The 24,547-nt window shown below is 40.4% G+C and overlaps 3 protein-coding genes across 4 annotated transcripts in view; 1 reads left to right on the top strand and 2 right to left on the bottom strand.

Moving 5' to 3' along the window:
- Positions 1 to 11,332, bottom strand: part of LOC109462281 — a 17,969-nt gene extending 6,637 nt beyond the window's left edge. The window contains exons 1-3 of one of the 2 annotated variants that reach the window (XM_019758813.1): positions 11,031 to 11,332; positions 10,276 to 10,349; positions 3,637 to 3,710 (exon numbers count right to left, since the gene is read on the bottom strand). The gene's annotated coding sequence lies outside the window, so the exon portion shown is untranslated. Of the gene's footprint in view, positions 1 to 3,636; positions 3,711 to 9,323; positions 9,369 to 10,275; positions 10,350 to 11,030 lie in introns of those variants that run through there. The other variant, XR_002139758.1, reaches the window with a different exon arrangement.
- On the bottom strand, positions 830 to 8,822 carry LOC109462260 (leucine-rich repeat-containing protein 15-like; the record flags this gene model as incomplete). Its single annotated transcript, XM_019758790.1, has 2 exons — positions 830 to 1,148; positions 7,642 to 8,822. Coding segments are annotated over 2 exons (1,392 nt in total), but the record flags the coding sequence as incomplete, so codon positions are not given.
- A 47-nt stretch (positions 11,333 to 11,379) lies between the features above and the next one.
- LOC109462263 (N(G),N(G)-dimethylarginine dimethylaminohydrolase 1-like) lies at positions 11,380 to 17,279 on the top strand. The gene is made up of 6 exons (XM_019758793.1): positions 11,380 to 11,477; positions 12,880 to 13,227; positions 13,950 to 14,049; positions 14,464 to 14,660; positions 15,549 to 15,704; positions 17,074 to 17,279. Exons 2-6 carry the CDS (start codon positions 12,925 to 12,927, stop codon positions 17,173 to 17,175), a joined length of 858 nt encoding a protein of 285 aa, XP_019614352.1. The 5' UTR covers positions 11,380 to 11,477; positions 12,880 to 12,924; the 3' UTR covers positions 17,176 to 17,279.
- The last annotated feature ends 7,268 nt before the right edge of the window (positions 17,280 to 24,547 follow it).

Here is a 24,547-nt window from a genome sequence, read left to right as displayed (position 1 = left end):
CTATTGCTGATCCCTGGGTTGAGAAAATGGATTTTCAAATGTAGGGACCATGTATTTAGATATGTTTTATCACATGTTAATATATATCGCATGATATTCAGGCTGGTTGTTGCTTCCATGTACATATGCAGATATTGTTTTCCATGTGTGTTGTGTGCACACATGTTAGCCTTTGTGTTTGTATAGTTGAGTGGCAGCATGTGGGTGGGGGAATTCCCTAACCACAGAACACAAAAGTTTAAGCACTGGAAGTTGGTTTGGAGTCTCTCCTGCGGGTTTGAGTCTACCAACATTTTCAGGACCTATACTTCTATCCAATCATAATATATATAGATAGAAAATGTGTGTGGTGTGTTACGCCGAAAGGCGGTTATACCGGCTATACTGATACAGACACAGGAAATGCCCTCTTTTATTAAGTCATACAACTGACACTATGTCGTACATGCATCAGATTCTAAATGGTTTGTTGTATCTACCAAACATTGTGTCTTCCTTTTTACCATCATTTTTGACAAATTATGTGCTGGGTTGGCCAGAATGCTTCCATTTGCATGTCTCAAGAAAAGTTTGCCTTTGATATGCGCGTCTGGGTCTAGAGTTCTTAGTGCAAGGTTTCGTTTTAAGGGTACAAGAGACGCTGGGACTACATCTTCTCTGTTTCACCATGCTCACTAGTTATCACTGTACACACGCCGTACCTGGTGCTGTCAAAAACCACCATTTGGTGTCTGGGAGGAGTACTGTTGTTCCTCTTGCACCAGATGGAAAGAATGATAGCAACAAAGCGCAGTGTACTGGCTATACTACCACAGATAGGACGGCAAGGAGGACAGATACATGTAAGGAGAAAGTAGCAGGTTCACGTTGTTTTGACAGAAGGTGATGTGAAAATAGAAACAGGTGCAGAGGAGGTTATAGCAGAGTCAGTGGTGCTTTAGGTGATGTTTGTAGCCACTGTGGTAGGTGCATGGGAGGTCAAAACAGTTGTTGGTTCTTCACAAGATGACATCAAATGTTCAGAACTGGTATCTATGAGCTTCTGACCATAGAGGATGTCAGGTTGGGAACAAGTGATGTAGTCGTCATAAGAATAAGACCTTGTCATCTTCAACCTAAAGCCCACCATCCTACAGTCACACTGCCAGGGATTGTTGTAAAGATGGAGGAAAAAAGGTCAGAGATGGAGGAAAAAAGGTCATAGGCCACGGATGGAAGAGTTGTCATTTGGTTATCTTTGAGAGAAAGTACAGAAAGATTTTCAAGTCTTGCCAAATCTTCAAAGGGAAACGTTTTGATGTTGTTGTAGGTCAACCTAAGGACTTGCAGTTGGAGCAGATTTGAAAGTAAGTTCGGTGGAATGGATTGAATATAGTTGTTTAACAGGTACAACCATCGCAGTTGTGGTATAGAATTGAAAGTTCCAGCCTGAATAGAACTGATGTCATTATTTTTTAGCGAAAGCATCTCCAAGTTTCCCAGCCCTGTGAACATGCCTGGTCTGAGGTGGGTGAACATGTTGTCATCCAGCCACAAGTGTTTCAGCTGTGATGTTGGATTGAAAGTGCCAGCCTGAATGTCCATAGTGGGATTATTGCAAAGCCTAAGGTCCTGCAAGTTCCCCAGCCCTGTGAACATGCCGGTTCTGAGGGTTGTTAACTTGTTATTACGCAAGTGCAAGGTTCTCAGTTGTGGTGTTGAGTTGAAAGTTCCAGTCTGAACATCACTAATGTCAACATTCTGCAGCTCAAGTTCGTCCAAGTTCCCCAGCCCTGTGAACATGTCAGATCTGAGGCCTGTTAACTTGTTGTTATTCAGGTGCAGCCTCCTCAATTGTGGTGTTGAGTTGAAGGTCCCAGCCAGAATATCGTTAATGGCATTAACGGTTAGATAAAGTTCCCGCAAGCTTCCCAGCCCTGTGAACATGTCAGATCTAAGGGTTCTTAACTTGTTCATACTCAGGTACACCGTTGTAAGTTGTGGTGTTGAGTTGAAAGTCCCAGCCTAAATATCAGTGATGTCATTACTGTATAGATAAAGTTCCTCCAAGTTTCCCAGCCCTGTGAACATGCCAGATCTGAGACCTGTTAACTTGTTGTTAGACAGAAACAGCCTTGTCAGCTGTGGCGTTGAGTTGAAAGTCCCAGTCTGAATATCAGTGATGTCATTATTGTTCAAATAAAGTGTCTTCAAGTTCCCCAGCCCTGTGAACATGTCAGATCTAAGCGTTGTTAACTTGTTCATACGCAGGTACACCGTTGTAAGTTGTGGTGTTGAGTTGAAAGTCCCAGCCTGAATATCAACGATCTTATTTCTGTCTAGCCCAAGGTACTCCAAGTTCCTTAGCCCTGTGAACATGCCATATCTGAGGATTTTAAGACGGCTTCGGTAGAGATCTAACTGCTTTAAATATGACAGGTGATAGAATGCCTGGCTTTCAATCCTGGAGAGACGCCTATTGGAATTAAGAACTAACATCTCTAACCTGCTATACCGCGAGAAATCAGACTGGCGTATGATTCTGATTTTAGATCTAGTAATAGTTATATCTGTGATAGTTGTAGGCAGGTCCTGTGGGACACGGCTGAGGAACCGAGTGTCACATGAACAGGAAGATGGTGAGCAGACGCACACACTGTCACTTTGGGAAGCTTCCGCTGTTCGCAATACCTGAAGGATGACCAGGAGAAACATCAACACACCTGCTGGCTTCTTATCCATGATGATCCTGCCATGGTACAAGACATGTGATACTAAGCAGGCATGTCACCTGCATATGCAGGTAAAATTGCAGTTGTGTACAATGACTGACTAGGTATTTCTGATATCTATCTGCACCAGCCCATGTACTGCCTGGGTTTCTGTACAAAAAGATGTGTATGATCCTCAGTACATGTAATTCTATTAAAAAATCATTCAAAATAATCAGATCAATGCTGATCGCTGATCACTAGTTTACCTTGTATTAAGCAAACCTTACTAGTGACTGTATTTTATAGGACATTGCTGATGTCCATGTTTAAGGTATATTATTACCTCCATGAAAAATGGAGGTATTGTTTTTGGCCCGTCTGTGTGTGTGTGTGTGTATGTGTGTGTGTGTGTGTGTGTGGTTCCGCACATTTGTAGTCAGCATAACTTCAGAACGCCTTTATGGATTGTGATGATATTTGGTATGCTGGTAGGTCTTAGGAAGCCAAAGGTCAAGGTCAAATATGGGCGTCCTGGTGGCTGACCTTGGTACTGCATCAGAACTTCTTTTTGCAAGGCAGTGAAAACAGATGTGCGGTTATGCAACAAAACACCAGCACACGTGTGGAGGCAGCGGGGATAATTCACGAGGTTCTCCCTATGGAAAAGGCTACTTGTACAGTTGGCCATATCTATTACAGCCTGACCTATTTCAGGACAAATTCAGGTTTGAAAACAAAAACCTGTGTTATTTTGTTCTTTACTGTAGTGTACTGTGTAAAAACATTTACAAAAACTCATATATTTCATGGAGGTATGAAATCTCCGAATTCTTATATAGTACATTCAGCTGGCATTTTGCCTTCTATAAATGCTTGATAGTTACAATACAATACCTTACAACAAAACATAACATAGGAAGTAGAAAGCTATGACAAAACTTACCTTGACAGTGAAGATTGACAGCTGTCAGGTACAAAACTGGTCAGCAGCAGAACTCCAAACTTGTGCAGTCAACCCTGGAAGCGCCATAAAATGTGCTGCTTGTCACCAACCACAAAATTCTAATTTAAAGTGTTTCAAATACTGTAGTCAGTCACTTATTATTCAACAAAGCTTAAAGCAATATGTGCTTGCCAAGCAATCCCAAACTCAGATTTCCTTCGATGGTTAGTTTGTGATTGTTTTTGAAATCAGTGAATAGCAACCGGACAGTGATTATAAGCTAGTACATAACTACCTCAAACTTCAAATTTAAAGTACCTTCCAGGTTTGTCCAAAGTTTCCTCTGAAGACAGACAGAGCTTGAGGCACAGGAAGGCGAGTGGGGACGGTGTCTTCTCTCCTGACTTTAAGGACCTGGTGAACTTGAAGAATGTCTACTCTGAAAAGTCCCTCTTCTAATTTACAGCTGCGCCACAACAAGCTTTGTACCTTGATCCTTGTCAAACATGCTTATTGATTGATTTGTAAAAATAGAACCGGTGGTTAAATACTGATCAGGACATGTGATCACTACAATTGTTACTCCGTGAAGGAGGTCTGGACCTCCGGACGGAATGTTGTAAACAGCCGTTTTTTCGTGTTTCGCAGCTGTTCGCGGCGAGGCGCAACAGTTGTTGTTTGGAGGGTATTTTTAGTACGCGTTCACAGGACGCGTGATCGGCAACTTCCAGGAGGGCCAATGGGTCAGGGGTTAACGTACTCTTGCGCAATCTTTGTTTTGGATGTTTTCGGCGTATATTACGACTTCTTAACTTTACCGCGGTATACTGTCTCAGACGTTCTCGACATGCATTTTACCGTGGGTACATGTTATGGGCTGCAGATGAAAATGTTGACCTGTGTTAACACAACCAGGAACGCTAAATCTAACACATAAAATTAAACACCATCAACTATACATAACAAACAACATATAGAAATATACAATAAAGAGCCCGGAGGTATAAAATCCCAGATTTTCCTTGTTTGTTCTGAGGTTTCATGAATTTAGTGTTACATATCATTAGACCAAATTCTTCAGCAAAGTCAATCAACTTCTGACCATTTTTTGTTAGTCTTATACTATACGTGAAAGTAGCGTTTCCTGTCCAATCTGTCACTTTTCTTACTCTTATAGAACCTATATTACTCTGCAGTTCATAAATTTGTACTGGCTTGGTTCCGGCTGGACAAGCCGGCAATGGATAGATTTATTGCATGATTCTAGTAATCATCAAAACCGGAAAAAACACTTCTTTTATGATGTCTTAGATTTGTCTGTTCAGGAGAGAGTTGAACATTGACCTACTTATGGCAGGGCTATCTTCACTGGACGTTGATCAGAATGGTGCACAAACACACACACACGCACAAACACACACACACGTTCTCTCTCTCTCTCTCTCTCACACACACACACACACACACACACACACACTACTCTCTCTCTCTCTCACACACACACACACACACACAAACACACACGCACATTCTCTCTTTCTCTCTCTCTCACACACACACGCACACACACACACAAACATGTAAACACATAAACAAAGAAATACAATTGCGCACACAAGGGATCATGAATCAGCAAAGGATATTATTAGTATCAAATTATTTTACAAGCATATAAATGTGTCAAAGATCTCTCAACAAAATATTACATCATGTTAACAGACATTAGTTTCCTATTATATGGGCCACAAAACACATTAATCATTAATCACACTTTATGAAGTCTTTACCTCGATCATCAAAATAATCATTCTACAACTATGTTCTTCTGAAAGTAAAGTTAAAGCTGACATACCAAATGGTAGATAACTGTTATCATAACACATAATTACATCTTGGCTAGCTGAAATGTTCATTGTTACAAACTTACATACATGTGTAGTACATTACAATACTTATTATACAGAATAATATCTGCAGTGACCTTATCTATTAAGACTTTAGTTTGTACAGTTCTATAATTATGTTGTACATGTATATAATTAGATATTATGTACTTTTCTAAGATTACCAAATGGACATCATAATTACAAGTCATTTTTCTACACACACTTGCTATTAATTGTGAGCATTGAACATACACATGTATGTACATTTGTCGGCTAGTTTTACACATTAATTACTTTGATAGAGCTGAATAGAAACTTTAAAGCTGGGCAAAGTTGGTTTAAAAAACAGAATATTGCAGATAGTATTGTCTTTATTAATATGCACTTTAGGTACAATTCATAATCTGGTTCATTCTGCATGGCTTGATAATATTACTTTGACAATCGATACAGAAAATGTTTAAATAAGTTAAATAAAACATTCAATTTGGCCAGTATCTGTCCCTACCATTAGTTTGTTTGTTTGTTTATTAGAATTCACCACAAGTACAAACATACAAGTGGAAGGGAGGACAAAACAGGTGTATTGACACCTTTACAAGTTGTCCACCCAAGCACAACAATATAAATACAGTGCAATACAAATTACAAAGTCGAACAATTGTTGACATGAAATACAGATTCCTACAATAACATACAATAGTCATAAAAATGCAATACAATACACTGCTATAAAATATCATTCATTATATAGAATTGTAATAATATTAAAACTAGTCAGAATACTAATAAGGCCTTAAGTTTAAGCCAGTTTAAGCTGCTAGACAGTCTTGGATATTTCTGTGGTTATGAATTGGAGAATTGTTTATTCAACATTTAGAAGTTTATTCACTACTGGAAAGTTCACAGTAGGAAGCACTTCCTTATTGCTGATCCCTGGATTGAGAAAATGGATTTTCAAATGTAGGGACCATGTATTTAGATATGTTGTATCACATGTTAATATATATCGCATGATATTCAGGCTGGTTTTTGCTTCCATGTACATGTATTGTACAGATATTGTTTTCCATGTGTGTTGTGTGCACACATGTTAGCCTTTGTGTTTGTATAGTTGAGTGGCAGCATGTGGGTGGGGGAATTCCCTAACCACAGAACACAAAAGTTTAAGCACAGGAAGTTGGTTTGGAGTCTCTCCTGCGGGTTTGAGTCTACCAACATTTTCAGGACCTATACTTCTATCCAATCATAATATATATAGATAGAAAATGTGTGTGGTGTGTTACGCCGAAAGGCGGTTATACCGGCTATAATGATCATGATGTTCGTCCATCGCAGTCGATGATGACCCCAACTTCAGTCCTTAATGATACAGATACAGAAAATGCCCTCTTATATTAAGTCATACAAATGACACTATGTCGTGCATGCATCAGATTCTAAATGGTTTGTTGTATCTACCAAATATTGTGTCTTCCTTTTCACCATCATTTTCAACAAGTTATGTGCTGGGTGGGCCAGAATGCTTCCATTTGCATGTCTCGAGAAAGGTTTGCCTTTGATATGCGCGTCTGGGTCTAGAGTTCTTAGTGCAAGGTTTCGTTTTAAGGGTACAAGAGACGCTGGGACTACATCTTCTCTGTTTCACCATGCTCACTAGTTATCACTGTACACACGCCGTATCTGGTGTTGTCAAAGACCACAATTTGGTTTCATGGGAGAAGTGCTGTTGTTCCTCTTGCACCAGATGGAAATAATGATAGCAACAAAGAGCAGGGTACGGGCTATAGTACCACAGATAGCGGCAAGGAGGACAAGTACATGTAAGGAGGTTCACGTAGTTCTGACAAAAGGTGATGTGACAATAGAAAGAGGTGCAGAGGAGGTTATAGCAGAGTCAGTGGTGCTTTAGGGGACGTTTGTAGTCACTATGGTAGGTGCAGGGGAGGTCAAAACAGTCGTTGGTTCTTCACAATATGACATTAGATGTTCAGAACTGGTATCTATGAGCTTCTGACCATGGAGGATGTCAGGTTGGGAACAAGTGATATGGTTGTCATAAGAATAAGACCTTGCCATCTTCAACCTAAAGCCCACCATCCTACAGTCACACTACCAGGGATTGTTGTAAATGTATACCTCAGAGATGGAGGAAAGTAGGTCATAGGCCACGGATGGAAGAGTTGTCATTTGGTTATTTTCGAGAGAAAGTACAGAAAGATTTTCAAGTCTTGCCAAATCTTCAAATGGAAACATTGTGATGTTGTTGTAGGTCAACCTAAGGACTTGCAGTTGGAACAGATTTGAAAGTAAGTTGGGTGGAATGGATTGAATATAGTTGTTCAACAGGTACAACCATCGCAGTTGTGGTGTAGAATTGAAAGTTCCAGCCTGAATGTAACTGATGCCATTATTTTTTAGCGAAAGCATCTCCAAGTTTCCCAGCCCTGTGAACATGCCTGGTCTGAGGTGGGTGAACTTGTTGTCATCCAGCCACAAATGTTTCAGCTGTGATGTTGAATTGAAAGTTCCAGCCTGAATGTCAATAGTGGGATTATTGCAAAGCCTAAGGTCCTGCAAGTTCCCCAGCCCTGTGAACATGCCGGTTCTGAGGGTTGTTAACTTGTTATTACGCAGATGCAAGCTTCTCAGTTGTGGTGTTGAGTTGAAAGTTCCAGTCTGAACATCACTAATGTCAACATTCTGCAGCTCAAGTTCGTCCAAGTTCCCCAGCCCTGTGAACATGTCAGATCTGAGGCCTGTTAACTTGTTGTTATTCAGGTGCAGCCTTGTCAGTTGTGGTGTCGAATTGAAGGTTCCAGCCTGAATATCATTAATGGGATTAACGGTTAGATAAAGTTCCCCCAAGTTTCCCAGCCCTGTGAACATGTCAGATCTGAGGTGTGCTAACGTGTTTTTAAACAGCCACAAGTTTTTCAGTTGTGGTGTTGAATTGAAGGTCCCAGCCTGAATGTCAGTCATGTCATTACTGTATAGATAAAGATCCCGCAAGTTCCCCAGCCCCGTAAACATGTCAGATCTGAGGTTTGTTAACTTGTTGTTAGACAGGTACAAAATTATCAGTTGTGGTGTTGGATTGAAGGTTCCAGCCTGAATATCAGTGATGTTATTACTGTATAGAGAAAGTTCCTCCAGGTTTCCCAGCCCTGTGAACATGTCAGATCTGAGGCCTGCTAACTTGTTGTTAGACAGGAACAGCCTTGTCAGCTGTGGTGTTGAGTTGAAAGTTTCAGCCTGGATTTCAGTGATGTCATTATCGTTCAAAAAATTGTATGCAGGTTACCCAGCCCTGTGAACATGTCAGATCTAAGCGTTGTTAACTTGTTCATACGCAGGTACACCGTTGTAAGTTGTGGTGTTGAGTTGAAAGTCCCTAGCCTGAATATCAACGATCTTATTTCTGTCTAGCACAAGGTACTCCAAGTTCCTTAGCCCTGTGAACATGCCATATCTGAGGATTTTAAGGCGGCTTCGGTAGAGATCTAACTGCTTTAAATCTGACAGGTGATAGAATGCCTGGCTTTCAATCCTGGAGAGACGCCTATTGGAATTAAGATCTAACATCTTTAACCTCCTGTACCGCGAGAAATCAGACTGACGTATGATTCTTGATTTTAGTATCTAGTAATAGTTAAATCTGTGATAGTTGTAGGCAGGTCCTGTGGGACACGGCTGAGGGACCGAGAGTCACATGAACAGGAAAAAGGTAGAGCAGACGCACACGCTGTCACTTTGGAAGCTCTGCTGTTCGCAACACCTTAAGGATGACCAGGAGGAACAATCACTGCCATCAGCACACCTGCTGGCTTCTTATCCATGATGATCCTGTCATGGTACAAGACATGTGATATTAAGCAGGCATGTCACCTGCATATGCAGGTAAAATTGCAGTTGTGTACAATGACTGACTAGGTACTTCTGATATCTATCTGCACCAGCCCATGTACTGCCTGGGTTTATGTACAAAAAGATGTGTATTATAATTAGTACATGTCATTCGATAAAAAAAACACATTCAAAATAATTATATCAATGCTGATCTCTGATCACTAGTTTACCTTGTATTAAGCACACCTTACTAATGACTGTACTTTATAGGACATTGCTGATGTCCATGTTTAAGGTATATTATTACCTCCATGAAAAATTAATGGAGGTATTGTTTTTGGCGCGTCTGTACATGTGTGTTTGTGTGTGTGTGTGTGTGTGTGTGTGTTTGTGTCCACACATTTGTAGTCAGCATAACTTCAGAACGCCTATATGGATTGTGATGATATTTGGTATGCTGGTAGATGTTAGGAAGCCAAAGGTCAAGGTCTAATATGGGCCCCCTGGTGACTGACCTTGGTACTGCAGCAGAACGTCTTTATGCAAGGCAGTGAAAACAGATGTGCGGTTATGCAACTAAAACACCAGCACACGTGTGGAGGCAGCGGGGCCCTATGGAAAAGGCTACTTGTACAGTTGGCCATATCTATTACAGCCTGACCTATTTCAGGACAGATTAAGGTTTGAAAACTAAAAACCTGTGTTATTATGTTCTGTGCTGTAGTGTACTGTGTAAAAACATTTACAAAAACTCATATATTTCATGGAGGTATGAAATCTCCGAATTCTTGTTTATATAGTACATTCAGCTGGCATTTTGCATTCTATGAATGCTTGATAGTTACAATACAATACATTACAACAAAACATAATATAGGAAGTAGAAAGCTATGACAAAACTTACCTTGACAGTGAAGATTGACAGCTGTCAGGTACAAAACTGGTCAGCAGCAGAACTCCAAACTTGTGCAGTCAACCCTGGAAGCGCCATGAAATGTGCTGCTTGTCATCAACCACAAAAATTCTAATTTAAATACCTGTACGGTGCCTTACCTGGTCCCTAGACCTAAGAGCCGCATAATTATTACCTGCACGATGCCTTACCTGGTCTCCAGACCTAAGAGACGTGCATATATTACATGTACAGTGCCTTACCTGGTCCTCAAGCCAAACGCCACGCATATATTACCAGTACGGTGCCTTACCTGGTCCCCAGACCTAAGAGACACGCATATATTACATGTACAGTGCCTTACCTGGTCCTCAAGCCAAAAGCCACGCATATATTACCAGTACGGTGCCTTACCTGGTCCCCAGATCTAAGAGACGTGCATATATTACATGTACAGTGCCTTACCTGGTCCTCAAGCCTAAGAGCCACGCATATATTACCTGTACGGTGCCTTACCTGGTCCCCAGACCTAAGAGCCACGTAATTATTACCTGTACGGTGCCTTACCTGGTCCCTAGACCTAAGAGCCGCTTCAAATACAGTACTCAGTCACTTATTATTCTTCCCAAGCAATCCCAAACTCAGATTTCCTTCGATGGTTAGTTTGTGATTGTTTTTGAAATCAGTGAATAGCAGCCGGACAGTAATTATAAGCTAGTACATAACTACCTCAGACGTGTACACAAAAAACTTCAAATTTAAAGTACCTTCCAGGTTTGTCCAAAGTTTCCTTTGAAGACAGTCAGAACTTGAGGCACAGGAAGGCGAGTGGGGACGGTGTCTTCTCTCCTGACTTTAAGGACCTGGTGAAGTTGAAGAATGTCTACTCTGAAAAGTCCCTCCTCTAATTTACAGCTGCGCCACAACAGGCTTTGTACCTTGATCCTTGTCAAACATGCTTATTGATTGATTTGTAAAAATAAAACTGGTGGTTAAATACTGATCAGGACATGTGATCACTACAATTGTTACTCCGTGAAGGAGGTCTGGTTCACAGTGGAATGATCTACCACTACGCCACCTGACGCCACAATTCTAGTAATCATCAAAACCGGAAAAACCACATCTTTTATGTTGTCTAAGATTTGTCTGTTCCCTTCAGAAGAGAGTTGAATTTTTCAGCGGAAAGACCCGTCTCCACAACTGGTCCACAGGTACGTCTTTTAAAGCTTTCCTCTCTGTTGTTCCTGCTAGCACACTCCAGTATCACCTGTCGGTCGTCGCCTAGGTGTCTTCACTCTCACCTTGCTTCGCTTGGTGAATATTTCTCACTACATGTTTCATGATTCCATGAAGTTTCTTTATCAATATAAATTGTAAGTCTAGCAGTTTCTTGGATCGTCACGCTTTAGATTATTTGGACGGGCCGCGCCGACATAGCGAGGGGCGGCGCAGGCCAAGTCCGTCGTCGCTTTAAAAAATACTACTATCTCATTATAAGGCTAAGAAAAAAGTTAAAATCAGAGTCAGGACTCTTCTAGATCGATAATAATTACAAATTTGTTGACCCAAAATTCATATTATTTGCTGAGAAATTATGGGGCAGACTTGTCCTGTGCTTGGTGCCGAGTTGTCCTGAATGGCCAGGGGCCAAGTTGTCTCAGGGGCCGAGTTGTCTTGGAATCGCTTGGGCCCAGTCAACTTCGCTTTTTTTCTCGTTTAGGGCTGCTATCTGGCTATCCAGTGGCCAACAAATAATGATGACATATATCAGGTAACGAAATACTGCTAGCTAAGACCATCAGTATGTATACTTTTCCATGCGGTGTAATGTTGGGTATTTTAAAGTCTCTAATCAGATTTTTTCGGTAGCCAAGACAGTATGCAACTAACTGCATGCTGTCTTGCCTATTTATTTGATACCGTGTAGGCTACCGAAATATCTGTTTGGAGATTAGATATTTTAACAAACATATTAATTCCAAAATATGTACACTAAATAGCCAAAAACATCGCGGCGCAAAACTCATTCTTATTCATTCATACAAACCTAGGACTCCAAAAGTGCTTTGCAATTATTTTATGATATACGAAGATGCCAACCTGAGTCCCGAATGTTTTAAACATTTTGAAACATTTGGCTGGAGCCGCCGAACAGTAGCCACCCTCGCTGAACACCAGCCAGCCACAGTCGGCTTTGCCATGGTTGGGGGGAATTCAGTCGTGTTCGGGAGAGAATATTTGTCAACATGTGGCTGGGGCTTAGTAATATTCACAAATGCATACTGTTAACATGCCCCTATCTACAGACATATCTTTTTACCTACATGAAAATGTAGATATTGTTTTTGGTCTGTCTTTCTGTGTGTTTCCGCAAACTTGTGACCAGCATAACTAAGAAGGCCTTTATGGATTGTGAGATTGTGGGTATGTTGAAGGAAGACGAATGTCAAGGTCAAATTTGAAAAATATCCCAAAACAAAAAGTCACCCAAAATTACAATGGCTCTAAATATTTTCATGTAGGTATGAGATCTCCGAATTCTTGTTTTATCCATTTAGTTAATAAATGTACTGATATAGATACGCACTTGCTTCACTAGCTTATTATTTCTAGGAATCCTGGGATATTTCATCAGTTTCGTCAGCAGCGCGTGAAAAGATGTCTACAGCCAAGTTCACACGAGCCATCGTCCGCCAGATTCCCGACTCCATCCGGGACCATTCGGAAGCAAACGAATATAATGCAAGATACGGCCTACCGCCAGTCGAGCCAATCGACCTGGATCTAGCCCGTAAGGAGCACGCGGAGTACACACAGACCCTGCGGGACCTAGGGCTGGACGTGACCGTCTTGCCGGCAGACGAGTCTCTCCCAGACTGCCCCTTCGTGGAAGACACCTGTGTGATAGTCGGCAACAGGGCACTGCTGACTCGGCCGTATTCAGAGAGCAGGAGGGGAGAGGTAATTTAAAAGCTTTATTTCACACTTTGATGTGAGGACTTGTAAACTTATAGCCAACCCCAACTTAATCTCAAGTCAAGACTACGACTGAAATTTAGTTGCTAATCTCTTTCATTGTTTTTGGTCTGTATGTATGTATGTATGTATGTATGTATGTATGTTTGTTTGTGTGTGTGTGTGTGTGTGTGTGTGTGTGTGAGTGAGTGTGTGTGTGTGTGTGTGTGTTTGTGTTGTGAAATGAAACCTTGCCAAAGGATAAGACCTTTTACATATAAAATGTATGTAACATTAGTTTGGAAAATCACAACATACAGTGGTCTGCGCTGTATAATCATAACATTATTTGCATAATCAATGAGACAAATACAAATATGTACAAAAGTTTTAGATATTTCATGGAGGTATTAGACCTCCGAATTTTTGTTCATCTGACCTGTAACCTTTCCAATTGAAAGTATTCCTAAAACTGTGAAGAACAGAACAAGAGATAAACAATTCCTCATTACGATGGTGCAGATTAAATTTATTTAAGCAGGAAATACATGTCGCCTATTGGCGGTTTTCAAAGATTCCTGGGAGGATAACCCCAACAAAACTACATGCCATTATAATTATAAAGATGAACTAACAAAGGTCAACTAAAATAGATAAACTTATCGTGAACAAGACGAAATCGTAACTAACTACTTTTTTTCTCTTTCTACTCTTTTTCTCTTGTAAAGGCCGACGCTGTAAATAGGGTATTGATGGGCCTTGGACTGGAGATACACCAAGTCGATGATGAAGAAGCAACGTTGGAGGGCGGTGACGTTTTCTTCACAGGTTTGAATGGTTACTGACCTGATTTTGTTTGTAGTTCTGTTACGACCGCATAATGAACAAGAAATCTGAGATTCCAAACCTCCTGGGAAGTATATAATGCATAATGCTCACAAAACCTGTTGACAATTTCAGACATCACATTGACAAAACTCGAAACATTAACTACTGTTAGTGCCCTGTCCCCGGTATAGTGGTACGGTCCAAAAAGTGGTCTGTTTTTCTAATAACTGACCACTTTTAAGTTTATGGCCTGATAACCAATGGCAAATTGAGCCTACTGATTGGTCAACGCCTTCTGGCTATATGATAATACATAATAATACATTATTGCAAGTTTGTTGCAAGCTTTGACTTTGTTTTACCCTCTTTCCACGGGCGCCGCCATATTGGATTGTGACCTATCTTGTTATTTAGGACACGAATTCTTCGTTGGCAATTCAACGCGCACCAATATCAAGGGTATAGAGTTCCTGCGAAAGACGTTTCCGGAGTATCCCGTACACGCTATCCCCCTGGCACCGCCCGAATTGCATCTGAAGGGGGTCGCCTGTATTGCAGCGCCTGGAGTCATTGCCGTGTGCGAGAGCGACTGGGGGATTGCCGCCTGGAAGGTTTACATATTTTCGCTCGTCTCAATACAGTATTTTGTCCCTATAAGTATACACTGTGGGGTCGTGTGGCGTAGCGGAAGAGTGTGCGACTCGGAACTAAGAGTCCCGGGTTCGAGTCCTGACATGCCACCGATCTTGTGTCCTTGGGAAAGGCACTTTACACGACTTTCCTCACTTAGCTCAGGAGTAAATGAGTATTGTCCTGTCATGTATTTATCCCCTGTGTTGGTGGCGGCATTAATATAAGTTGAAAAAACTTGAGTGTGTCGTCAGCACGTCTGGTGATTACATGTTGGAATAAAAAAAAAAGTATACATTTACCTCCCAAGTATATATAGATTAGCACCGCGCTGCCTTTATGGTCATGTAACATCAACTCTCGTAATTCTACCCTAAAACTTCCTCTTTAAGGGGCATTTTCTAGCATTTTTGCACCAAAAAATTGAAATTAATTAAAGAAATCTTGGCGTGGTTGTGATTTACTTTTACTTTGCAACACCTGTGTGCAATTAAATCACATTTCTGACATCTATAGATGGTGATAAATTGCCCACACAAGGCGCACTCATTTTGTGGAACCACCACAAAATACTAGAATGTAAACAAGCATAGCTGATAGCAGTGTGTTTCCTATGATTCAACTTACTTTGTAGAAATGACCAGAAAATTGACTTTTCGTATGGTCTTATGGTTACATGATGCAGTCCTTCTCATGAATGTCTTAAACACATGAATATCTGAAGTGGGCATACCTCAGAAATTACTGATAATGACGCCTTACATATTAAAGTTTCATAACTTTTCAGCAGGTAACTGACACCTGGCTAACTAAACCTTAGCAATCCGTGTCGGAATTATTTACTCAAAACAATTCTGGATATGTTTCAGGCCATTCAGGAACAGGCTGGATTCTCTTATGAAGCCCTGTGGACACCGGTACCAGACGTCGACTCTCCATTCATTGATGATCATACCTGTGACGTCATTTATTTCAACGGAAACCTCATCCACTGCATGGAGGAAGAAGGGCCGAAGAGTGTGGAGGTCTGTTGATTCAACCAGTTATTGAGATCAAATTTTCAGCGACCACTGTCGCCTTCATCAGGACATGGAGGTAGAAGATCTCTTTCTTTTACCTCCATGATCAGGATAATTAATGACCAATCACTTCACAACGTGATCTCGCGAGAGTTACGGTTTACAAACACATGACCTCAGTAAAGCCTCGTGTGAATAAGGTCATGTGTTTGTAAACCGTAACTCTCGCGAGATCACGTTGTGAAGTGATTGGTCATTAATTATCCTGATGAAGGCGACAGTGGTCGCTGAAAATTTGATCTCTGTAAATTGTGTGTTGGAATAAAGTTTAATGTTTTACTATGATTACTACCAACAGAGATGAACTTTCATGATAATCAACCAGTTATTGTAATACGTGTAGAACATACTAGTAAAACACATATTACATATATGTTGGTCTTTGTTCTAGCCTAGAATGATATCAGTGCACTCTGTTTAATGGTCTCATAATCGCTACTCAATTTAATTAAAACATGAATAGCAACATTCGTTATTCACAACCATTTGTTTAAGAAGATAGACTTGACGTTTTGATGACCGTCTGTCATGTTCATCAGTGTAATCCATTGTGCACTGAAGGTAGGTGTTACTGGTTCACTGTGCACTAAAGCTATAGCCTGGGTGCCATCCTCCGTAGTTTAGTTTCCGCCCGCTCCCTATAATGTCGCTGGGCACCCAGGCTACTAAAAGCTAGGTGTTACTGGTTCACTGTGCACTGAAGCTAGGTGTTACTGGTTCACTGTGCACTGAAGCTAGGTGTTACTGGTTCACTGTGCACTAAAGTTAGGTGTTACTGGTTCACTGTGCACTGAAGCTAGGTGTTACTGGTTCACTGTGCACTGAAGCTAGGTGTTACTGGTTCACTGTGCACTGAAGCTAGGTGTTACTGGTTCACTGTAACACCTACATTTTGTCTTTTGGTGTCATACGCTATCTGATGCTTGGGTCATTGGGAAATATAATCTAAGGAATTAATGAAAATGGCCAATGGTACAGATTTAACTGTGAATCCAAAAAACTGTTACTCGAACAAGTGGACAAAATTCTGAAGAAAAGCAAGACGTAGCACCACCCCTTTTCGTAAGTAACTGAAAAGTAGTGGGTGCTACTTGAAACGTCTGACAGATTTAAAAATCTATCCAGTCGCTGGAGTAACAGTTTTCTTATGCATCTCTTTACCTGGATGTCTAACCTTTATCGACTTGACCGTGTATCGTTTTCGAGATCTGTTTCAGTAGGGAGGATTCTGAGCAGAGTATACTTAGTATTTACATACTACATGTAGTAGTAAGGCCATGGACTTACTGGACTCATCGATTTTCACCTATTGCAGATTTTTGCGGAGAAGTTTCCTGACCTGAACCGAGTGGAAGCGACTGTTGGTGAGCTGCAAAATGTTGATGCTGGGCTGACCTGCTGCTCCCTCATTTTCTAAGCATTAACTATTCGATATTTTTACATTTAGACAACATATATATGCAAGAAAATGTCAAAGCAGGACACATTTAAATACTTGATGTCATGCAAAAACGAATGTATAGTGACAAACTATGTAATTATGTTTCAAAAAGAGAGGAGAAAGGGCGACTAACAGTAGATGATAGGTAGTATATAGTATTTGCCAAAAAACAGTTACTCAAGCAACTGGATATGATTTTGAAAACGTCAGACGTTTCAGCTAGTATCCACTAGCTTTCGTCAGTGACTGAGAGACCAGAGGGGAAAGCAGGTTTATAAGTACAACCTGTTGATTGATATGCAAATAAAGTGAAGACAAATTTTTGGAAGTCGAAAAAGGAACAAAAGTCAGACAAGTCAAGACAAGATGATGCAAATTAGTCTGAAAGCTCCTGTTATACAGGACAGGAGCTTAAGTGTTGTCTGTCCTCGGGGCTGGGAGTGCCAAATCCCAAGTGCCGGAAAGATCGACCCGTAGCCCCCCTTCCCTGTTGAGGGTGGGGTTGTACATTCTTTCATATATTGCCTCTTTAACACCCCGTTCCCACCAGCGTGTTTCGCGGTCTAAGACATCCGTGGACTCGAGTATATAGTATTGTTATAATGTACAAATTCCTAGCAATTAGCATTAGAATATAGCGTCCCAGTATGCAATACTCATGTTTTGCATACTGCATGTCCTCTTGTGCATTTAGCTCATCTGGGCAAGAACATGCAATAAAGATTCAGTAAACATCACATCATACAACACTGGTCGCATCAATTTTGGAAAGTCACAAGGCATTTGGAAACTCAAGTAAAAATTGATTTTCAACATTCAAGTTTCACATCAGTGTGTAGCTCTTGGTGTAATGAGCACAGTGATATGAAAATTATTGTTCTGCAGTGTTCATAACTTAAGATATCATTAATAATAAATACAAGCAGACCGGTGGTCTTTCCTAACAGCCCGTCAGGCCTAACAACTAGCCCGCAAGTTTTAATTACAGGACCTTCTGTCTAAAGGCACTAGACTACAGGTGTAGAATCCCAGCCCGCGGGCTGATTTACTCAAAAACCATTCAGACCGTCAGCCTAACTTCAGCCCGCGGTCTGGAATTTCTGGTCAAAGTGGTGCAAAAAGCCCAAAACAATGGCGTGGAAGGCGTGAATTGATTGATGTTTGCAGACTGTCTGTGCCAATTTCAGCCTGGTGGGGTAAGGATTCAGACCTCACGGACTACATCTCAGCCCGCGGTCTGATCCAAATGATGTGTAAAACTTCATTCTCAGAGCAGAAAATAAGGAAGGAGAGCATAATCCACACCCATCTGTTAACAGTGTTGTACATTTTTGCCGCTTTCAACCTCATTCACTGACTCAATCACTCAGCTTCACATGCTCTTTCCACTACATGTAGACCACAAAAAAGAAAGAAGAGCTTACAAACACGTTCTGTACCAGCTAGGGGTAGAAAATGAAACAATTTTTTCTCATGAGCATCCTGAATGTCATTGAAGTTCAGTTCAGTTCAGTTGAAACATTGGGAAAATTATGTTACAGACAGTTTTGCCAGACAAAATTCTAGTACTATATAATATGAGCAAGAAGCCTAATACATGCATTGCAACTTAAACCTGCTTTCAAGCAATGGAGTTATAAAATCCTCAGTCCATTTCTGTTCAACCATGGTTCAACAGTTCTCAGGTAATTATTCTGATCAAGGAACAATTGTTATGTGGGATGAAACTAAGTTTAGCTATTGTTCTTGACATGACAAATGCCACTGTCCAATTATCAAGTTGGACTATGTTGAGTTACACGTCGAATTACAGTACCCCTATCTGGGCAGCTTGACTACTGGGTCACCCAGTAGGAGCCTAGAAAAGATGACCGACTATACTTAAAAATAAAACTAGGATTCTCATCGTTAATTTCTTGTTCATAATCTAAAATCTAATCTAATCATAATACTACAAACTAGTTGAGGGATAGAAAGATTTGGCCAAGACATGGTTCTCAACGTGTGAACCCAGGCCATCTGACACTGTCATTATATACAATGTCATAAGGTTTTCTGATTGGATATTTTTTCGGGCTATTGAGCTACCCAGTGCAAGCTGCAAAGGCCATGTCACCCATGTCTGGGTACTTAGCCCGACCAGACTCTCTAATTTGATAATTGGACAGGTATGAATGATAACATGCATGGAAATTAATTTTGAAAATTTTCTTCCTGCAGGAAATTTCTGCAGGAAAAACCTACATTGTAGATTGTAGACATTGTAGATTCCTGCAGATAGAATCCTTCCTAGAAATTTCGGCAGGAATGACTGTATAATAAATATATACAACTGTTAGGCCACACCAATATACATGTAATGTAGTCTCCACCAGACTCCTTTGCAGGCTAAATAAATAGTAGCAATCGGCTAAGGCATGGAGGTAGCTCCATGGCTAAGGGGAACATCATTGGCCAGAGGAGTTGGCCGGCCATAGAGACTAAATATAATGTCATTACTTGTTTCTCAGACTCATTCACTTGAAGAAGAATCCTGTTCTATAAAATTACAACATTACATCAATATTCTCTCAAGGTCACCTTAGTAATTGATCAATGATCATCTGATTTTTTGTATGTCATGACAATTCATGCAGTCTGATAACTCAATGAATGCTTTTGCTTCGGAAGCAAAAGCATCCCCTTTCTTCAGTTGTAAACACGTCTAACATTGATCAGATTCTGACTGGAGACTAACTTCAAGTTGTTGCTTGGAAGTTAGAACTTGTTAATTTTATCATAATCACCTCCCCTCCCCTTTTGTCACCCATTTTTAAAGAAACTGTGTTCTTTGTGTCTAGGGGATAACAAGCCTTTACAATGTAATTCATAGGCTTATTGAGGGATGTCTATTATCACTCTATGGTGACATTTCCTTGGGCAAATGTTGGCCCTCCAGGAGCCAAGGAGCTAGCCTGGCAGCAGTCTGGTACCCATGTAACAGTGGGGGGGTTATAGGCGCTACAGCTCGCCCCTGTTTCTTACACCCAGGCTACCTGGTCTGCTATCATACATGTACATCCTGCGCTGTACAAGCATTTTACGTTCTGTTCCTAAATTTTTGGGAAATATCCAAACTGAATGAACAGCTCTTTTCATTATATATATAACCTATTTGAGATGTTTCACAAATATTGTAACAATTAGAAAATTTTCTACTTTTTTAAATCATACTTTGAAATTATCTAGAAACATTGTGTTTTTTTTCGAAATGGTTACAATTTGTAATGTGGAATATAGCAATATAGAATTGACTCTAGGCCTTGGACAAGCACTTCCAATTAAATTGTAATTTAGACTTATTACAAATCCTGTAAAGATTCTCATCATTAATTTTTTGTTCATAATCTAAATCTAATGTAATCATGACACTACAAACTAGTTGTGGGATAGAAAGATTTGGCCAAGACATGGTTCTCAGCGTGTGAACCCAGGCCATCTGACACTGTCATTACAATGTCATGAGATTTTCTGATAGGATATTTTTTCGGGCTATTGAGCCAGTGCCAGTGCACCCATGTCAGGGTAGCCCGACCAGACTCTCTTATTTGATAATTGGACAGTGGTCATTTGCATGCCTGGAACAATAGGTGACCTGAGGTATGACCCGCATGACAAAGGTGCAGGAACAGAATAATTACAAAAGAAAATGTAACATGAATTTCCTAAAGCATTGTACAACTCCTTGCACTGAAAGCAAGTTCATGTTGCAAATTGAGGATCGATTCCTTGCTTTTTATGTTTTCAGTGTACATCGGCTGAGGCTTATACATGGCAGGATTATGGCACTAAAACTCCAAATATTTTCCTTTTGATTTAAATGTTTCCATGGAGTTATTGTTTATCTGTTAACCATGTCCATTCATTTTGTTGTGACCTGTACTTAGCCAAGTCTTCATTCTTTAAAAAAAAGATAAATTTCTACCCCCATGATGTTTCAAAGGGATTTGGCCAGGGGAGTTGCCCATCCATAGTAGGACAGATTGGACTATACCTGCCAAACAGAAACTGTAAGTGACCATGAAGTGTCCTCAAAAGTTGGCTTCCAACACCACAACCAATCAGGTCTAATATGAAGTGTTCTTGCTGAGACAAGGGTCTTTTATGATGCTATCTGATCTTTTTTAGTCATAACCGTTACACAAATGTTACACCCCGCCCAGGTATCAGCCCAGGTAGCACAGCAGGAGCAAAATCCACCTCCTCAAACATGTTCAAAAAGCTTTCTACTAGAAAGAGACTTTTTGCAGTCTTAATAGCAGAACAATTCTTCCCATGTACAGGAAAAATTCTTCCAGTAGAAATTTCTGAAGCTTTTGCAGAAAATGTTCAAAATGAATATTCATGAAAGTTATCATCATTCATACCTGTACATCATACTTGTCAATAATATGTAATCACTTATTGAAAATATTAGCTGAAAATGTGAAGGGTGTTTATTAATATGAAGTGATATGAAGTGAAGTGTAAACCATCATCAATCTGGAAGCATCAATTTGGAAGCATATTTTTGTTTCCCACTTTCTGTTTGGTGTTTAAAGTCTGAAGGTTCTCTATCATAAGGCCTAATCATCAGCCCAGCCTGTCCACAGACCGACAGGCCTGTTCAGGCCCGCGGGCTAACCATTGAGCCCAGACCTCTCATGAATTTATCACAAACTTGTTAATTACACAGGTGTGAAAATGTGAATTCTCATTAATTCAGTGGTTTTCATGGGGTGTTCATGAGGCTAATTGGATGCGGTCTGGATGCGGGCTGGCTAACTCAGGCCGCGGGCTAAAGTTTAGGACTGCCAGGCTAAGCTGCTGGGCATGACGGTGTGTGTTCTAGACCGCCAGGCTTGCAATTTTTAAAGTCAAATATCTTGATAAATTTGTACATTCTGACCATAAAAAAAGCAACCTGGTACTGAAGATAGCATGATCTTTCCAATGGCATGCAAAAGTTCACTGTACATCCAGGAATAACAAACTTGAAAATCAGGGGTTTCAACATAGGTGTCTCAAAATTCGGAAAGTGACATTCCAAAATTGAGGTGACCAGTGTTATATCATTAAACAGTTTTGTTACTTCACTAGTGTGAAGATATGCTGGTAACACACAGGACATAAGAACATGTCCTTAGCCTATGAGCGTTATTTTTTTACTTGTATATTCAAAGTACAAAACAGAAAGGACAAATCCCCAAGCCTGGTAGAGGCTACAAACCCCCGACCATTGTGGTAATCATAAACTGCAAGATTGTAAAACTCGTGCTTTGTTATCTCATCATGAGTTTAAAAAATCATGTCGACGGACCAGGAGAATTGTTTAGAAACTAGAAATGTAACATTTGTAGAGCGAAAGCATAATGTTTATCTTCACACGTTCTAGCCTAATAAACTGCTACATTCTTTGCTTACTCAAACACATGGTGGTCAACCCCTCTCTGTCCTGCTACATAATGTAATCCAACACCACAAGGATGTGTGCAACAGCACCAGTTACCATGGGGACAGACCATGGTCCAGGTCATTGACTTTATGTACACTAGTACTGGTTCCCCCTATAAGTTTGTTAGGTTCCCCCTCTTAAATGCTGAAGTTCCCCATATACATGGAACTGGCAGCTTAATCAATGTCCCCTCCAGTATGTCCTAATATAAGCTGAAAATGATTTCATACGGCTTCCTTTTACATGCCATTATCATAATAACATACAGCAATGAGTTTGATGAGGACACAGAATAGAACTAAAGAGGTAGCATGTTTTAGGGTCAAGATACACCCCTCATCCAGGTGCGTCGTCAAAGCGCAAAGTCGGACCGCCGGCGCCACCTGCAGCTGTGGCAGGTGGGAAAACAATCTCACCTGTTGCTAGGGGTGACGTCACCTCGGCCTGGCATCTCCGGACGGGATGAAACCCCACTTTTGGAGAGTTGGAGACGCCGTCGCCAAAACATTTTGGCTTAGTCGATGCATCTAGGCGAGAGGTTTCCGTCGGGTGGACAACCGCCGGGCCATGAGCTCATTATCGCCCGTTAAGGTATAGATACCGCCAAAAAGTCTCCATTGAAATGTATTGCAAGGGTCTTTTCTGGTATTAACGAAAAACTGGAAATAAAGAGCCGGAAAGTTTTAGTGAAATGAAACTTTATTGCATGTTCATTCCCCGGGGGGATAAATGCACGGATGTACAGAGTACAATGTACTAGAGAGTACTACAACAATAGTAATAAAGAAAGGCTAATATCATGTCTAAGGTATACAATGCAAAAAAAAAAAGAAATATATATATAAAGTGGTATCGATCTAAGTTCTAATGGCTTATTCTCTCTTTTTGAAACATTTTGAAATATACTTACATACTTCATTGATGACGTCTATATTTGTACATGATATGATATATTTAAAAGTGTCTTCCTTTGATAATGTTTTACATTTTTTGTCGAGCTTAATTGAACTGAACAGTGATTTACGTTCGTTATCATATAATATACAGTCAAGCATAAAATGCGATTCATCTTCAATACAAGAATTGTTACAGAGCTTGCATAGTCTATCTTGTAACGGTGTACGGCTATGCCTGCCAGATTATATGTGTAGAGGGTGGTCACTAAAAATACGGAGTTTACACATGGCTCTGCCGTTTAAAAAATTTGGAATGTCTAAATATGGTTCTCTGTCGTATAGTACTTTGAAAGTTTTGTATGTTCTCAGTTTGTTGCCTTGATTTTCTCTTTGTCCTTGTGCTTGTAGTGCTGAGTTGAATTTCTGGATGAATATATCTTTTAATCTTTGTCTTAGTTCATGCAGATGGAATGGTTTGTTAATATACTCGTGTGTATATAGGCAGGCATAGCCGGGCTCCTCTAAAATTGTCTTCATGTTCAACAACCAACAGGGTACTTTACTTCTAACAAGATCTTTTTGTACTATGTAAGCTTCATACTGAAGGCTTTCAACGGGAACATTTCTAACTTATCTATAATAATAGCTATACATTCTGCAATACGCTTCAATCCATAGGGGGAAGCGGCCAAGTTCAGCTCTACTACAATAGTTACTAGCGTTCCTTCTTAATCCTAGAATTTGTTTACAGAATTTTAAGTGTGTTTGTTCAAGCGGCGAATTGTCATTTAATCTGTTGTTGCACCACACTTCCGCCCCGTACAATAATATAGGGACAACGCATTGATCAAACAGCTTAAGGTAAACTGATATAGGAGCCCTAGTGTCTCCGAGAGTACATTTAATACTGAACAACGCCCGTAAGGCCTTCTTTTGTAGTGATTTCATCGCTGTGTTGAAGTTACATCCAGCTGTAAAG

The sequence above is a fragment of the Branchiostoma belcheri genome, unplaced genomic scaffold (assembly GCF_001625305.1).
Source record: "Branchiostoma belcheri isolate BF01 breed outbred unplaced genomic scaffold, Haploidv18h27 scaffold114, whole genome shotgun sequence".
In the NCBI taxonomy this organism is placed as follows: Eukaryota; Metazoa; Chordata; class Leptocardii; order Amphioxiformes; family Branchiostomatidae; genus Branchiostoma; species Branchiostoma belcheri.
This window is presented reverse-complemented; position numbering and strand designations above follow the sequence as displayed.

What these genes read in the sequence shown, in the direction of transcription:
- LOC109462263 (XM_019758793.1), top strand. Translation starts at nt 12,925, where the DNA reads ATGTCTACAGCCAAGTTCACACGAGCCATCGTCCGCCAGATTCCCGAC. An exon ending in CAGAGAGCAGGAGGGGAGAG is followed by an intron (nt 13,228 to 13,949) that starts GTAATTTAAAAG and finishes TCTCTTGTAAAG; the next exon opens with GCCGACGCTGTAAATAGGGT. An exon ending in GGGGGATTGCCGCCTGGAAG is followed by an intron (nt 14,661 to 15,548) that starts GTTTACATATTT and finishes GATATGTTTCAG; the next exon opens with GCCATTCAGGAACAGGCTGG.